General features: G+C 39.8%; 1 protein-coding gene across 1 annotated transcript in view; it reads right to left on the minus strand.

The window, feature by feature from the left end:
* Positions 1–4,182: 4,182 nt before the first annotated feature.
* The window catches only part of Trpc3 (transient receptor potential cation channel subfamily C member 3), a 67,533-nt gene continuing 54,548 nt past the window's right edge, over positions 4,183–17,167 (minus strand). The window contains exons 11-12 of the mRNA XM_059265242.1: positions 8,775–8,850; positions 4,183–5,075 (exon numbers count right to left, since the gene is read on the minus strand). Coding sequence (XP_059121225.1) covers positions 4,933–5,075; positions 8,775–8,850 — 219 coding nt within the window. The 3' untranslated portion in view covers positions 4,183–4,932. The remainder of the gene's footprint in view (positions 5,076–8,774; positions 8,851–17,167) is intronic.

Below are 17,167 nucleotides of genomic sequence, written 5' to 3' on the forward strand. Positions count from 1 at the left end.
GGATTGTGTGGACCGAGACGCTTTGGGCAGAAAGGAAGCAAAGAAAAGAGTAAAGAGATAATTTAGAGAACAGCAGGGGATGCTTGTAAATGATTAATCTGATAACGGTTAATATCCAGAGTATATTGTGAACTGAATTCCTTAGAGAGAGAAAAAGAAAGCCACACCTATGTTTCTACAAGGACAACTGATTAGAACTTCGTGATTGTGGAGAATTACAGGTCCACAGCCAAAATTACTTGGTGTCATTTTTAGTCCTTTTAGTAGCTATTTCTTCTCACACCTGTATCTGACCTAATTTCCTGTCAACTATCAGCTCAAATACTTTTAAATGTATGACATAACAGCATTATCTCCCACCACCCCACACTTAAGGATGTCATCAGATAATATCTAGAAACTGCATACCTGATTCCCCACCGTGCATTTGGCAAATGCCTTGATTTATGATTTTGTTTAGTTCTGGACCCATAAAAGTTCATGTAACCCTTTCCATGTCAGAATGCTTCAGACAGGGCAACATGAATCCATGTTCCTGGGCCATGTTTTCTGTGAGTTGATGGCATCAACAATATAATGAAGTATACACACACACACACACACACACACACACACACACACACACACACGGCAACAACAAAAAACTCTTAACAAAATCCCCCTAATAATCTATTTTAAAACAGGCAAACAAGGTCGGGCAGTGGTCTTTAATTCCAGCACTCGGGAGGCAGAGGCAGGCTGATCTTTGTGAGTTCGAGGCCAGCCTGGTCTACAGAGTCAGTTCAGGACAGGCTCCAAAGCTACACAGAGAAACCCTGTCTCAAAAAACAAAACAAAACAAAACAAAAAAACAAAGAAGAAGAAGAAGAAGAAGAAGAAGAAGAAGAAGAAGAAGAAGAAGAAGAAGAAGGAAAATGAAAGAAAAAAAGAAAAAAGGGGGGAACAATCTGAATAGACATTTCCTTACAAATTATTGAATTTGTTAAATATACTATTTAAAACATGATCTGAGTGTTGTTTTTGACTGAGAAAGGAACAAGGAACAGAATATAAGTAAAACAAAACAAAACAAAACAAAACAAAAAATGTCAGAAGTCCTGAGTCCGTGACAATCTAACTGAAAGATCTAAATGCCATTTTCTGGACAGGGTGATTTTGGTCTTGTTAACGTGTTCCCTCTCTGAACTGTGCCACCACATTGTTGAACGCTCCTTTCTAGAGTTTTCTGCCTGTACAACAGATGTCAGGGTAAAGGCTTGCTGACTCACAGCCCTCTTTAAGCTCCGAAGAAATATTAATTCTGACAGTAATCCTTAACTAACCCTCGCAGTGACCTATGCCTTGGGGTCTATTTCCAGAAGCAAAAAGACTTGGGGGCGGTGACTCCTTGTAGGAATCTCCCAAGCAAAATGGAGTAAGAAAAGGTAGGGTGAAAAGTTAAACACTTCTATTAGTTTTGTTAGTCAACTAAGAACCACCCATATTCTGGAGCCAGATTCCTCCCCGCCTTCAATGACTCAGCGGCCGCCATCATCACTAACGCGACATGTTTCCGTTTCCACATGCATACATTTTTCCTTTGCGCATGCTCCATACCCCTTTTGAAGCCCGCCATCCTGACCTGGTCTGCCTGTTTTCTTCTATCCCTGCTCAGAGGCCACCTTTTGCATCCCGCACCCCTCCCCAATAAATCTCTTGCGTGAGGTCTGTTGCGTGGTGTGATTTTTGTGACATTCCTTGGCCCGATTGCCAAGATACTCTTCTGCCACAAAACCCTTTCAAGTTTGAGTCTGGCTTCTCTTTATCCCTTTGGGAGTCTCCTAGGTCAAGGATTGTGCCAAAAGGTTAGCCTTTCCTCGACATGGGGGCACCTTTTGTGCCCACATCCAGGCAGTCATTAACCACAGGGGAAGCTACTTGCTTTTGGCAGAGGGCAGATCTCTAAGAATGACTAGCTGGAAACTGCTCAGGAGTATCAGGGAGTCGGGGTGTGCCACCCGACACACGGGATGGGGCAGGGCAGAAACAGTGCGCACCAAATCTGTCATTACCTCCGTTCTCTACCAATAACTCAAAACCACGAAGAAGGGAAAGATGAAATACTAAGACAGCTGGGAGAAGAAAAGAAGCTATCCAGGGAGCAGGGGTGTGGAGTGCACTGAGCAGGCGGACAAATGAGAACCGAGTATAAAGACACGAACAGAAATGCCACAATTAAATCGATTGCTAACCTAAGCAATAACAGTAAGGGAGGGAAACAGAAAACAGCAGTATGCCAGTCTTACACAAGTGAGGAAAGCGAAGAGAAATTTTATCTCAAGAGATCTTCAGCTGCATGGGGAGGCATGGACAAAAAGAAAGGAAAACAATTCATGTACATAAATGGTATGGAAGTCACAGGCTTTATCTTCGTACCTCTGCAATTTCTGGATTCTGAGACTCTTATGCTGTTTTCAGCTTTCTTTCTAATCTTGATTAGGAAAATTATTAACTATGTTTTCTGTTCCCTAGTTACAAGCAAAAACTTCGACATTTGGAACTTTAGACAATGACATGAAAAAGAGCATCATCCACTGTAGAAAGTCTTTTTCGTCTGTTTCAGTACACCAGAGCGTTGCAAAGGGCCAGCTGACTGCATTTCTCTTCATTTTCCTAGTTAAACATAATGTTAGAATTTGATTTATATCTATACTGTTCCCTGTGGTGTTTTCCTCTAATCATGCCCAAAGCTAAAGGTCAACTTGGTTTTTTTTTTTTTTATTTGTTCTTCCTCTTTAATCTTGTGATTTGCACATTGTAAATTGTTTTCATTGTTTCATGGTATGTTCTGAGAACTGGCTGATCAGAAAACTACAACATATACTTTTCCCGTAATCATAAAAATAGCTAACTAAATTACTAACTGCAAAAATTATGCGTTTGTATTCAAAGGTCAGACGCTGACTACATAAAGGCACCCCTGCTTTTGGTCAGGGCCACTTCTCTCTCCTACTTCAAGGAGACTGCAAGTTTGGCCGGGCCATAAAATAAAAATTTACCTTGCAACATTTCAGCGTTTGATCCTGGTTTAGACACCATAACAATATATCACAATGGGGGAAAAATCATGGTTTTATTCTGTTCAGAGGCACTGCATCATAAATTGCATAAAATTTGGAAAGTTTTTAAGACATGTACCATTAGATTAGAACAGAAACTGATGAGATAATTCTGCAGTTGTAGCAAAATATGTATACACTCCCCCAAGGTAGGAATTAATTAATCTATAAGCGCTTTAGGAAGCTGAATTTGGTGTTTCTTCTTTGTCTTCTGTCTAGTAAGTCTTTCTGTGCAATTGCAATGGTATCATTATTTGTTTAGTTGGTTTTTAAGACTAGAAAGTCATGTGATCACAATTTATGTCCCAGTGAGATATGACAGAAATGCTCTGAAGATATACAAGATGCTAAACCTAACTGCATGGGAGATTCAAACATGGAGGATACAAAGGTTTAATAGTCTATCCTGGCTCTTATCCCTTTATGGAAATCACAGACATTGTGCATATGATCAGTTCAGCTTTGGTATGTAATGAAGACCCAGGAAGATACCTCACCGGCTAGTTTGCAGAAAAGATTACAATTCTTTACTAAGGAAAGGAATGGAAGGCATGGATGGCCCTGCCTTCATAGACAGCATCATTCTTTTCATTCCTGTGGTAGCTTGAATAGGAATGGCCCCCGCAGGCTCATATATTTGAATATGTAGTCACCAGGGAGTGATACTGTTTGAAAGGATTAGGAGGTGTGGCCTTATTGGAGGAAGTGTGCAACTGGGTGCAGGCTTTGGGGTTTCAAAAGGTCCTTCCCTGCTGCCTGTGGATCAGGAGTATTGAACTCTCAGCTACTTCTCCAGCACCACGTCTGCCTGTATAGTGCCAGGCTCCCCACTATGATGATAGTGGACTAAGCCTCTGAAACTGTAAGCAAGCCCCCAATTAAATGGTTTCTTTTATAAGGGCTGCCTTGGTCATGTTGTCTGTTCACAGCAATAGAGCAGTGACTAAGATACTTCTCATGGATCCAAAACCCAGAAAGGAGCAAATGACAAGACTAGGAGTCAGTTGACCTTATTTAGCATTAAAATATCAGAGGTATATATTAGAAGATTACAACAAAATAAAGCTACAATAACCCCCAACTTAAAAAAATTCTTTATTAAGTTCACATCATCAAATCACAAATACAAAGAGAAAGGACACGAGCATATATTTTAGAAAAATCTTTAATGATTGTTTTTTAACAATCCTATGAAACTTAAATATGTAGTGTAACTGTATTTTCAATTAGCTCCATTTCACTGTCAAATTCTTCACTTGAGTTTCAAAGGTCTTAGGATTGTCAGTGATGCCTAAAAGTCTAAGAAAAAATCTCAACAAGTCATAGCTGGTTGTAAAACTCTATTTTTAAAAAATCACTTCAGCATTTGGATGAGAGGGTATGCTACATAGCAATGGTCTTTTGTCTGTTCTTGGATGCTATTGACTGTCAGGTCAGTTGGTTTCAACATTTACCAAGCACCTACTATGTCCCAGGCACTGCACTAGATGTTGGAAACATAAAGATGAGATTGATGTGGTCCCTGTCCCTCAAGGAGCTTACAGTCTCTTAGAGGCCACCAGATAATATAAAGACAACAATGACAAAAATGTCAGTGACCTAAATACTGGGCTTCTAAATACAATAGCATGACACTGCTTGTAATGTTGAGGTCAATTGCTGAAATCATTTTCATGTAATGGAAATCATTACCACCTAGCTTAATTTTAAGGTTTTGCATGATAAACATAGTTAACACTAGAGCTTTACACCATAGTTTTTCAAGTATTTCATACTTAGGAATATTATTGCCCACATTTGTGCTATAGTCAAAGCTTGACTGTAGGTTGCTGCCTCATTCACATCTCAGCACACTGGGATTCAGTTTCTCACTGAGTTTATGAATCAAGATGGCTAATTCTTCTGTTGCTTGGCTCTTGTCTTCCAAAAGTTCATAACGAAGGCTGGAAATATCCTGCTTGATTTCTTTCAATTCACCTAGAGTATTTGTATTAAAAAAATATGTGTAAATGGTGACTTGCTCTTCATATTTAGACAAAAAAGACAAAGTGAAATTCACTCAGTCTGAATACATTTGCTTCACACAGTCTCCAAGGTAGATATTTCTAATTCTCCTTTAAGGTATTTAAGAAAAGCCAGCCTTAGCTGGGTGGTGGTGGTGCACACCTTTAATCCCAGCACTCAGGCCTGCCTCTGCCTCCAGAGTGCTGGGAGTTTGAGGCCAGCCTGGTCTACACAGCAAGTTCCAGGACAGCCAGGGCTAAACAGAGAAACCCTGTCTTGAAAAAACAAAACAAAACAAAAACCCCAAAACCCAAAGAAAGGAAGGAAGGAAGAAAGGAAGGAAGGAAGGAAGGGAGAAAGAAAGAAAGAGAGAAAGAAAGAGAAAAGCCAGCCTTTAAAGGCATACCGACCTTTGAAAAAGCTCTAAAGATATTCTGTGTCTGTAATAGTAAAATTCAGCTTCAAGCAATGCCTTTTGTTGTGTAAGCTCAAACCCACACCCCTGTGTAGGCCAGCCAAGTACCCTGCCACTGGGTTATAGCCCAGCCTTTCTTAGCACAGAGTTAGCCAACTACAACATTGCTAATAATATTAAAGCAAACAATTAAGATGCATTCTCATAGGATGAAACCGTAAAATCACACTTTTGAAGTGCATGATGGTACATGCCTTTAATCCCAACATTTGGGAGGCAAAGGCAGGTGAATGTCTGTGAGTTTGAGACCAGCCTGATCTACACATCAAGTTCTACTCAGAGAGACCTTATCTCCAAAAACAAACAAACAAACAAACAAACAAACAAACAAACCCTCCCCAAAACAATCACACTGTCCCCTTGCTAGACACAAGGAGTCTTTTTGTTCCATTCTGGGGGAGGGTTGACACACCTACATCTGTTATCGTCCATTGAAATAAAATGAATTGAATTAATGTGTAAATACCTAGAAGTAAAATTAGGTCCAATTTGATGAAGGGAAAGGAAGGCTACAAAGGGAGCTGCTCATGAGGTAGTGCTATGACCACGCGGTTGGGCTTGTCTGGTACAGAGGCCGGTGTGTCAGGAGCACAGGAAGCCCGTGGAGATGCACCGTGGCAGCACGCAGACTCCCCTCTCTCCAGGAGAGACAGCACTTAGAGGTTAAAACCCAGCTGCTCCCAGAATTCAGCACGGCAGCACTCTGAGCATACACGGATGGTGATGGAAAACAGGACCGTTCTGGGAGTTGTTTAACTGTGATGTGGGAAGCCCTTGACACTAGGAGTAATTTAGAGCCAGAACATTACCTAGATTCTAAGAATCCATTCTGAAAATCAGTGGAACTCAGACTTCACCTTTTTTAAAATAATATAATAGCATGAAAATATATCTTTGAGGATATTTCCTTTTATGAATAATCTTTATTTTTAACTGACAAATAGTGATTATATATACTTATCAGGTACACTGTAGGGTAGCATCTTATCAGGATAGTTTTATGATGCTTTTAAAGTATAATTTGTATGATTCATAATTATAGTCACGGAGACAAAGTCTCATGTAACCCAAGCCTCAACCTCACTGTGTAGCTAGGCTGGCCTTGAACTCCTGATACTCTTGCTTCCACCACCTGAGTGCTGGGATGACAGGCATGTATTACCATGCTCCAGCATGTATGTTCTTTTATTATATAAAAAAATCAAATGGACTGTAACTTAGCAGTAGAACATGTCCTTGGCATGTATGGAGCCCTGGATTCAATCCTTAGCATCACAAAAAACACTAAAGACATCATGAAAATCTTTTCATTTTAAGGAAGTCTTAACTCTTTTTTTTTCTTTTTTGAGACAGGGTTTCTCTGTGTAGTTTTGGAGCCTGTCCTGGATCTTGCTCTGTAGACAAGGCTGGCCTCGAACTCACAGAGATCTGCCTGGTTCTGCCTCCCAAGTGCTGGATTAAAGGCATATGCCACCACTGCCCAGCGGAACTCTTATTCAAGAGTATACACCAGCCATTTGTGGATTCATTTTGTGTCAAAAAAAAAAAAATCAAAAGATGCTTCCTGTGGCATATGAGAAAATAGAGGAAGAATGTGGTCTGGTTTGAAACAAGTCTAGTGGCCTGAGTGAAGGTTCTCCCACAGTGAGCCCCTTCATCCCTAGTTCCTCGTCCTTTGATTGTGAATCCACTGAATACAGGATTCAGCCTTAGGCTTTGGCCTCCTAGATGAAAAAAGAATTACCTCATCTAATAATATGCTTACATGCTATATAGTCAACTTTCTTACTAGAACTTTCTTCAAGGGGCTGGAGAGATGGCTCAGCAGTGAAGAGCACTGGCTGCTCTTCCAGAGGACGGAAGTTCAATTCCCAGCACCCACATGGCAGCCCACAACAGTCTGTAACTCCAGTTCCAGGGAACCTGACACCCTCACACCAATGCACATAAAGTTAAAAAATTCTTCAAACTTGATTCTCACTAACTTCTCTCTTTGGGGCAAGGATTCAAATGCTGATCATTTTTGGCACTATTGAAGTCACATGATTCCTCCTATGCACAGTAGCTAGCTCTGTATTCCCAAGGAGGTTGTGGGACAACTGTTAAGATTTCTGTTTCTACATTGTAACTCCACTCTAATACTACCTTCTTGAGCCAGCATAATAGAATTTTTTGCCTAGTCCTTCATTATATATTAATAGATTTTTTTCTATGAACATATTTCACTGGTTTGACTGAGATTTGAAAGGAACTCATTTTGTTCATCAGGAAATGGCTTCAAAGCCCATTCATCAACAGCGTTTGCTAAGTTAGTCTTTCTCTTACCAGGACAGACAGATCTAGTGGCAATTTATCTTGGTTGAAAAGGAGCTTCCCGAGGCCAGCCTGGTCTACAGAGCAAGATCCAAGAAAGCCACAAAGCTACACAGAGAAACCCTGTCTCAAAAAACAAAAAACAAAACAAAAAACAAACAAACAAACAAACAAACAAACAAACAAACAAAAACACCGAAAAGGAGCTTCCATTTATTTTTAATTATATCTTCGTGTGTGTATGTGTGTGTGTGTGTGTGTGTGTGTGTGTGTGTGTGTGTGTGTGTGTCTGCAAATGAGTACAGGTACCTGTAGAGGTCAGAGGCATTGGAGTCCCTGGAGCTGGAGTTACAGGCAGTTGTGAGCTGCCCAACATGAATCAAACTCAAGTCCTCTGTGAGAGTAGCAACTTTCTCTTAACTACTGAGCTACCTCTCCAGCCCCAGGTTTATTTCTTTCTGACTCTAGATCTGTGCTGTGGTGCTACCCTCCAATCTTTACTTATTTATAGTTTGGGGCTTAAAAGTCTTTTCTTGAGACAGTGTTTTTTTTTTTTAATTTTTTTTATTATTATTTTATTGATGTTTTGCCTGTATGTATCTCTGTGTGAAGGTGTTGGATCCTCTGGAACTGGAGTTACAGACAGTTGTGGGCTGCCATGTGGGTGCTGGGAATTGAACCCTGGAAGAACAGCCAGCGCTCTTAAATGCTGAGCCATCTCTCCAGCCCCCTAGAGACAGGGTTTTGCTATGCAGTTCTGGTTGGCCTAGCACTCACTATGTAGCCCAAGGCAGCCTTGAACTTGCATTGACAGTCCTGCCTCAGCTCCCCATGTTCCTTAAGTTAGCTAGGAAGAAAGGTGGTCCTCAACTAGAGATGCTTACCTTCGTTCACTTCATCGTTTTCTTTGTCTACTTGTGCTTTCAAAACATACCGTTTTATGAGTCTTTTCATGATCTGCTGTTAGGCAAAAAGAAATAATTAAGTCAGCAACGACACACACGGGAACGTTCAGTCTACTCTGCAGAGAGCCTTACATGTGGAACAAATGCACAGCAGGCAGGGCTTTATATGACTATCCACAAAGAATCACCCAAGGTGCAGAATCCAGTTCTCTCTTGCTTTCTGCTGGAACTCACTACATAGCCTGCATACATGCTCTTTTCTTTTTTAATCTCAGGAAGGAAAAAGCTTTTTTGAAAAGTTGGATTGGAAGATATCAATGGTTATCTTTCAACGGATGGTTTCTCTTTAAGGTGCTTTTCTATCACCATAAACACAACATTATTTCTCTCTATTTGACAAAAAAAAAAAAGAAGTGAATATAGGGTCAAGGCAGAGCATCTGGAAAATAGAGAGAACAACAAAAGGAATGAACAAAATCACTGATAACCCCATCATCCAAAGATGATAGTTACTGTTGTTATTTGGGGGCAGGTCATTCTAGTATCTTTCCTTTAAATTTTATGTGTGTGTGTGAATGTGTGTGTGTGAATGTGTGTGTGTGTATATATATATATATATATATGTATATATGTATATATATATATGTATAATTATTGTTATATTTAGTGTTTTCTGGATTTCATATATTTTGTTGCATTACATGTTTGTCCTCATAGCAACACATATTGTGACTATTTTTCCAAGCCAAAATAAATTTTCTTACAGAATCATTGTTTATTCATAAGAAAAAACTTAATTTGGATGCCAATCTCATATCATGTATAAAAAATTAATTCCAGTTGACTTTACATGTGAAAGATGAAGCTTTTTAATCCTTTAGGAAAAATATCATTATTTCAGATTATAATTTTTTGGTTTTGGTTTTACTTTTTTGAGACAGCGTTTCTCTGTGTAACCCTGGATGTCCTGGAATTGACTCTGTAGACCAGGCTGGCTTCGAACTCACAAAGATCTACCTGCCTCTGCCTCCCGAGTACTGGGACTAAAGGCATGTGCCACCACTGCCAGGCTCAGATTATATCTTTTCAAAAACAAGGTAAAATTCTAATTAAAATATAGAAAAATGATAAGCTGAACTTCATTATGATTTAGGAACTTATACAGATACTATTCTTAAAAAATAGAAAAGGAGGCCACACATTGGTAGAAAATATTAGTAACTGCTATAATTGAGAAGATATTTAGAATCAAATAAATAACTTTAACAAACAAAAATTCAAATAATTAGCATTTTTAAACAGGAAAAAGACACCTAAGTATTTCACAGAAATGGAATCATAAATGGTGACAAACTTATAGAACACATTTATAGTCTATTCCTGAGGACGTACATATTATAACAAAGGGGAAATGCAGGTTGACATTTAATAAAGAAAATGAACAAGACACACATTTGATAATAACAACTTCTGGAGAAGCCATGGGGACTGTTTTGCTTTTCTGGCTTGAGAGCAAATGGACAAGACACTTTGGAAACAATTTGGTGTTGTCTTTTAAAGTCCAACACTGACAGAGAGTTCACTGCACATGTGGCCGAGAGACATGCCAACAGAGTTAGAAGCAATGCTGTCCTAAACAGCAAGACCAAACATCACATCAAGCATCAGGAAGCAAGAAGAGAGTCTCATCCAGCGTGGTCTCCGTGTTCCTTCATCTTATTCATGAACCACAGCCACACAAGCGGGGTGAATTTCAGAAGCATGATGCTGAAGCCGGGCGTAATGGCACCTGCCTTTAATTCCAGCATCTGGATGCATTTGTGAGTTTGGGGACAGCTTGGTCTACATAGTGAGTTCTAGTACAGCCAGGGCTGCAAAGTGAGACCATGTCTCAAAACAAAACAAAACAAAACAAAAACCAAACAAACAGAAAAAGAAGCATGATGATGAATGAAAATGTCCAGTTGCAAAGGACATAACAAGGTAAAAAGCTATCTTATAGAGCTCAGAACCCAATAAATCTAGGTTATATGTATTCCTGGAATATTCCTACATGTGATAAACCTACATCTGAAAAGAAAAGCAAGAGGATTAGGAACCCAAACTTGAGGAATGAACTGCCTCTTAGATGCTGGCAGAGATGTACGATGAGGGGAAGTGCCGACTACAGGCAACAACTAATACTGCTGTCACTCCGGTGGGCGTGGCTTCGTACATTCATGATTTGCTTCGTAATTCAGTATGTTCTGTACATATTCTTGTGTACATGTATAAATACCACATTTAAAAGAGAATTTAGGAAAGAGGTGGGGAGAGTCTGAGCTAAAAGGTAATCATAGCAAGAATGGAAAAAACACGCAAGTTTTAAGGCAGTAAAACATTTGAAGCGAAGTAATCTGTGAGATATTAAGGTGCGTAAAAGGGGGTGTTTAGGGCAATCTGAAATGCCAGTGTCAGAGAAAAAACACAGCTCTGTGACAGCAGAGATCCCATGCTATTAAAAAGCCTGTGCCCCCAATCATACTCCAACCCAGACCTGCAGGAATCAGCATCCCAAACTACAAAGCAGGAGGACTGGGGATGAGAAAACACAGAAGACAGACAGCTGGGACCAGGAGGTCTTGCATATTCTAAGCGTTTATGTCAAGTAAGTCTATTAAGAAGTATATCATCTTATATACTATTTACAAGAAGAGAATGGGCCAAGGTCAGCAGAACACTAAATCAAATAATGTTGGCAAAGAGAACACAGGATACCTCAGACACTGTGCCTTATGACCACAGGCCTTCGGAGAGAAAAGCTGCATTCCCAGTAGCTGAGACCTTAACTCCTTCGAGATCCTGACCCTAGCCCCAGCCCCAACCTTGCCAACTGTGCCCCCTGGCAAGGACATAGAACTAGTGTTCCCTTTGTCCTTTCATCGGAGCCTTTGAGAAAGTCTGGTCTCCACTCAAAGGAAACCAGACCAGGAAAGACAGATGTTAAGCTCAATGATTCATTCACCAACTATTTACTGAGAGCCAATTTTGTACTGTAGAACACACACACACACACACACAAATAAATAAATACATAAATAAATAATGGTGCGGAGAGATGGCTCACCAATCAAGAGCACTAGCTGCTCTCGCAGAGGACCCAAGTTCAATTCCCAGGACCCACACGGTGGCTCAACTGTCTGTAATACCAATTCCAGGGCACTTGGTGCCTTTTCTGAACTCTATAGGCACCAGGCATGCATATAATGCACAGATATAAATGCAGGCAAAACACTCATACACATAAAATAAGATGATGATTAATAATAATACTAATAAATTAAACAATAAATATTTTTTAAAGAGATGGGAGAAAGATCTTTAACAAGCTGTGCTGAGTCATGGACTATCCTATAGGAAAGCCAAGAAGCTGATCCTTGCCTCACACAGGATTTACAAATGGGGCAAGTGGATTGAAGCCATAAATGTATGAATTAAAACTTTTAGGGAAACATTCTTGATACTCTAAAACGGCAGTTCTCAACCTGTAGGTTGCATTTCAGATACTTACATTACGATTCATAACAGTAGCAAAATTATAGTTATGAAGTAGCAACAAAATAATTTTATGGTTGGGGTCACCACAACATGAGGAACTGTATTAAAGGGTCGCAGCATTAGGAAGGTTGAGAACCACTGCTCTAAAAGATATTTGTGAGATGTAATCTTAAATGAATGAGATTTTTTTCCCCCTATTGTTCCTGGATTGATGATAAATTCCAAACTGGTTACAGAGCACACCAGTCACCTTACAGTGACTTGTCTAGGGACAAGTTTTCACCAACATCTGGGTCCACACCACTCCCACGGGGCTGCCTGAGCTTCAGATCAGTACTGAATTTACCTCCCACCCTTTACAGACCCACAAGGAAAAGGCCTGAGAAACAAGAACTCTTGGGTCCTATAACTCCTTCATTCTCTAATTGTTCCATGTGAAAGGGAGGGAATGCTTCCTGGAAAGCTTATTAAAACTATGCTTGTCTCTGAGAGAAGGAGCCGAATGACCTACTCTCTACTAAATGTGCAGTCTTATGGACTTGTAGGCTTGTTCCAGGTGGTTAAGTCAGAGAAAAAAAAGACCTAAGACATAGGCAGGAACAAGTATGAACTAACCTGTGCTCTTATTGTCTGACAAACATCTAATCTCACTATGGAAATCAGGGTGGAAGGTCGTCGAGAATCTAAAAGAGAACTACCATAAAATTCATTTCTACCATTCTTGGGTATGTATGTAAGGGCCCCAAGTCAACACAGCAGAGAGATTCCCACACATTCTAGTTTATGGTGGCACTCTTCACTATCGACAGGGAACAAAACCAGCCTAAATGTCCACCAACAGATGGATGGATAAAGAAATTTATATATACAGATGGAATTCTGTTCTGTTCTAAAGAAGAACGAAATCATAACTTTTGCAGGAAAAAGAACAGAACTGGAGATTATTATGGTAAGTGAAATATTTCTCTCATACGAAGAACCTAGATTTAAATTTGTACAGACCCAATGTTCTTTTTGGACACCATGCATCATTTATTTGTTTATGAATTAATGAACCAATTCGTGTGTGTGTGTGTGTGTGTGTGTGTGTGTGTGTGTGTGTGTGTGTGTGTGTGTACATGTTTGTAGGAAGGCAGCTGCATGCCCCAGCATGTGTGTGGAAGCCAGAGGCACGGCCCTTGTCTTCTGCCTTGTGTGAGGGGTTTTGTTTGCCACGGTACACGCCAGGACAGCCGGCCTGGACTTCCGGGGGCTCTCCTCACTGGGGACTACTGGGGTTTCAGACATGTAAGCACGGCTGGGTTCAGTTTTACCAGCGCTCTGGGATCCAAACTCAAGTTTCCATGACTGTGTGGCAAGTGCTTTACCCAAAGAGCCATTCCCCCAACCCAGGGCTGACCCCTAACACAGTGTCACTCTGTCGCCCAGGTTGTTCTCACGTTCATGGGTTCTTCTCAAGGGAAAAAAATTTATTTTTAACTATGTGTATCTGTGTGCTCCTGCATGGGGGTATGTGCGTGCGAGTAGCCAGAAGAGGGACTCAGACTCCCTGGATCTGGAACTATAGGTGACTATGAGCCACCTTCCATGTACTAATGAGTCGTCTCTCTAGCCCCTCACGGCAATCTTCTTGCCTTAGCCTCCTGGGTATAAAGGTTACAGCCTGGCTTTCCTTGGTCTTTCATTTTGGAGTATATAGGCCAGTTGTTTTGTAGCTGATATTCTTTTTCTTTTCTTTTTTTAAATTCTGAGTTCAAGTGTTTGTGGGGAAGCTAAGAAATCCTTATGTGTATCTACTGCTGAAAATAGAAATACAATCACTCTTAAGAACATAATTAGGAAAAAAAACTTTTAATGCGAAAAAAGACATATCCTAAGGTAGTCATTATAGCACTATTTATAACAGTCAAAAATAGAAAATGAACTAAATATTCTTTGAAAAAAGTGAACAAGATGTTTGTTGTCACAGTGGAATATTACACAACAATTAAAAATGAGATATCCATGTAGCAATAAGGAAAAACTCTTGGCAGCAAAATGAAGTATCTGTAACAATTTTTATTATATTATTTACATACTCAGGGAATGCACAAGCAAGGGGCTGGAGAGACAGCTGAACAGTCCAAGAGTGTGAACTGCTCTTCCAGGGGACCCAAGTTCTATTCCCCAGACCCATGCTGGGCAATTCACAACCACCTGTAACTCTAGCTCCAGGGGATCTGATGTCTTTTTTCTAGTCTCCATGGGCACTGTACTCATTGTACACATACCATCCCCTACATAATTAAAAATAATAACACATATTTACAAACCAATCCAAGCAAACACTTATGTAAGTGGTAAATATACAGAAGTAGGTATGAGAAAAGCACACATGAGACCTAAGAAGAAGTGGAAGCTTTCCGCATAGGGAAGGAGACAAATTAGCAGAGCAGGAGTGCTGGAATTTCATCAGTGACTGAAGGAAGCCAGAAGAATATGCCAAAACACTAACATTTATTAAAGCAAGGCGTAGTGGCATAGATGTGGTCACGATAAGTAAATAAGCATCTTCCATGGTGCTGTGGGCACTTTGCTTGTCAAAGAAAGTGAGAATAACTCTGGATTTAAAATGGTCTTCTGTGAAATGATTTTCCTTAGAAACATCTTGCCAAGAAAATGAAGTAAAACTTTTGTTTTGTTGCTTTTTTTTTTTTTAAGATAAGGTCTTGGTTATGTAACCCAGGCTGGCCTCAAATCCATTATACTCCTTCCTTAGCCTCATAAATACTAAAATTACAGATGTGCACTTCAATGCCTGGCCTAAAACTTCTTAAAAATTAAGGTGGGGAGATTACTCAGTTGGTAAAGTGCTTGCTGTGTTAAGAATGACACCCTGGGCTGGGTGTGGTGGCACACTTCTTTAATCCCAGCACTCAAGAGCCAGCTTGGTCTACAGAGTGAGTTCCAGGATGGCCAGGGATACATAGGGAGTCCTTGTCTTTAAAAAAAAGAAAAAGAAAAAAAAAAAAAAGATGAGGACCTGAGTTCAGGTTTCGAGCACCATCATAAAACCATTGATAGGGAGGGAGAGACTGGTAGGTCCCTGGATCTCACTGGCCAGTCATCTAGCCAAATCCTCAAGTTTTGGCTTCATTGAGAGATAAGGTGGAAAGTGACCGAGGGAAACACCTGGCACCGACCTCTCCACATTCACAAGCATATACACCTACACACACGCATACCTTCAAGAACATACAACACACATACATGAATAAGAATTAAGGTGAGGCAGATGTGTTGGGAGTAAAAAAAAAATCTCTGAATTTTGAATAGAAGTCTTTATTTACTAGATGAGTGATCCTAGAGTACTTATGAGCTTCTGTTTTTCCAGCTCCATGACGGGTCACAAAACTCAGCCCATAAACCATTGTTCAGATTAGATAACCACATGTAGACTCATAGTTACTGCTTAGATGTGGTTAGACACTATTGGTATTATTTAATAATGCTTGATAATTAAACTTTCACACTCTCTAATGTAATATGCTTCAAGATAGTTACATGTCTCCTGAAAATATGCTTAGAATTTTGCTCTTACTGCCCAAAGGGGAAATGATGAAAAATGGATTGTTTTAAAAATTCATTTGGAGTTCAAGTGTCTCTAGAAGCAGCCTAAACAAAGTCTCTTATTAACAAAGCCTCACCAAAGAGAAAGTAAACAGGCATATCTCAGGGAAAAGTATGTATGGCGGCATAAAACTTTCCCCTTCAAAATTCGCTGTGTTCAAAGCCAGGCTCAGTGGTACATGTCCTTTGTCACAGCAAGAACAATAGATAGAGAAGGGTCTCAGACATCTTCAGTCACATTCCAGAAGGGCTGCATGATCTGGACTTTTGAACATGAGAAAGAAATACAATTCTATCTTCTTTTAGCCCTCAGTAGTTGCTATTTGGCAGTTCTGGAATTTTTTTCACAGACTGAATATAATAAATATAATGACACGAGACACAAGGACCTGTATAAATCTGGGCATGATGGCACACACCTGTAAATCCCAGCATTTGGTGGGTAGAGGAAGTAGGATCAGGAGTTCAAGGCCAACTTCTACTTATTGAGTTTGAAGACAATCTGGGCTACAGGAGACCCTATCTCAGATAAACCAAACTAATTAACATCAGAAAAATCCATCTATCCAACCAACCATTCAACGCCCCCCCCCCCAAAAAAATACAAAAAGGAAAAAAGGGACATCAGAAAGAATCAAATCTTGAAACATTAACTCAATCTTCATAAAAACACCAGCCAGAGACTTTGTGAACTAGACAGGGTAACTAAAACTCCAAACTTCAAAGAAAAAAAAATGAATAGCCAGGTAATTTTGCAAAATGGAAGCCCCAAAGTAAGGAAGGATATGAATTTGTATATGTTTTTGTTTGACTTTGTTTTAAACTATGTATGGCCATATAGCATTCATAGAGAGAACAATGGGACATAATAAAAAACACATAGGAATAAGTCAATTTGCTACAGAAATTTAGTAAATGAAAAGCCAATAGGAAACAAAACAATATTCAACATAATGAACATAGATGGACATTATCATCTGGAAAAAATCAGTGTAGACCTTTATGTATCATTACATTCAAGTATATTCTACATGGATTGACTACTTCATATTAAAAGAGAAAGAGCGGAATGCATGTGAGTCTAAAGGTCATCACATAATAGGTCTTTAAATCCCAAAGCCATAAAAACCTTGTAAAATTGACTGCAAAAATTAAAACGTCCAGGATGGGAACATAACAGCTAAAACAATTCAAGGCATTCACACACTGGTAAAAACATATCACAG

Source organism: Peromyscus eremicus, chromosome 6, assembly GCF_949786415.1.
Source record: "Peromyscus eremicus chromosome 6, PerEre_H2_v1, whole genome shotgun sequence".
Classification (NCBI taxonomy): domain Eukaryota; kingdom Metazoa; phylum Chordata; class Mammalia; order Rodentia; family Cricetidae; genus Peromyscus; species Peromyscus eremicus.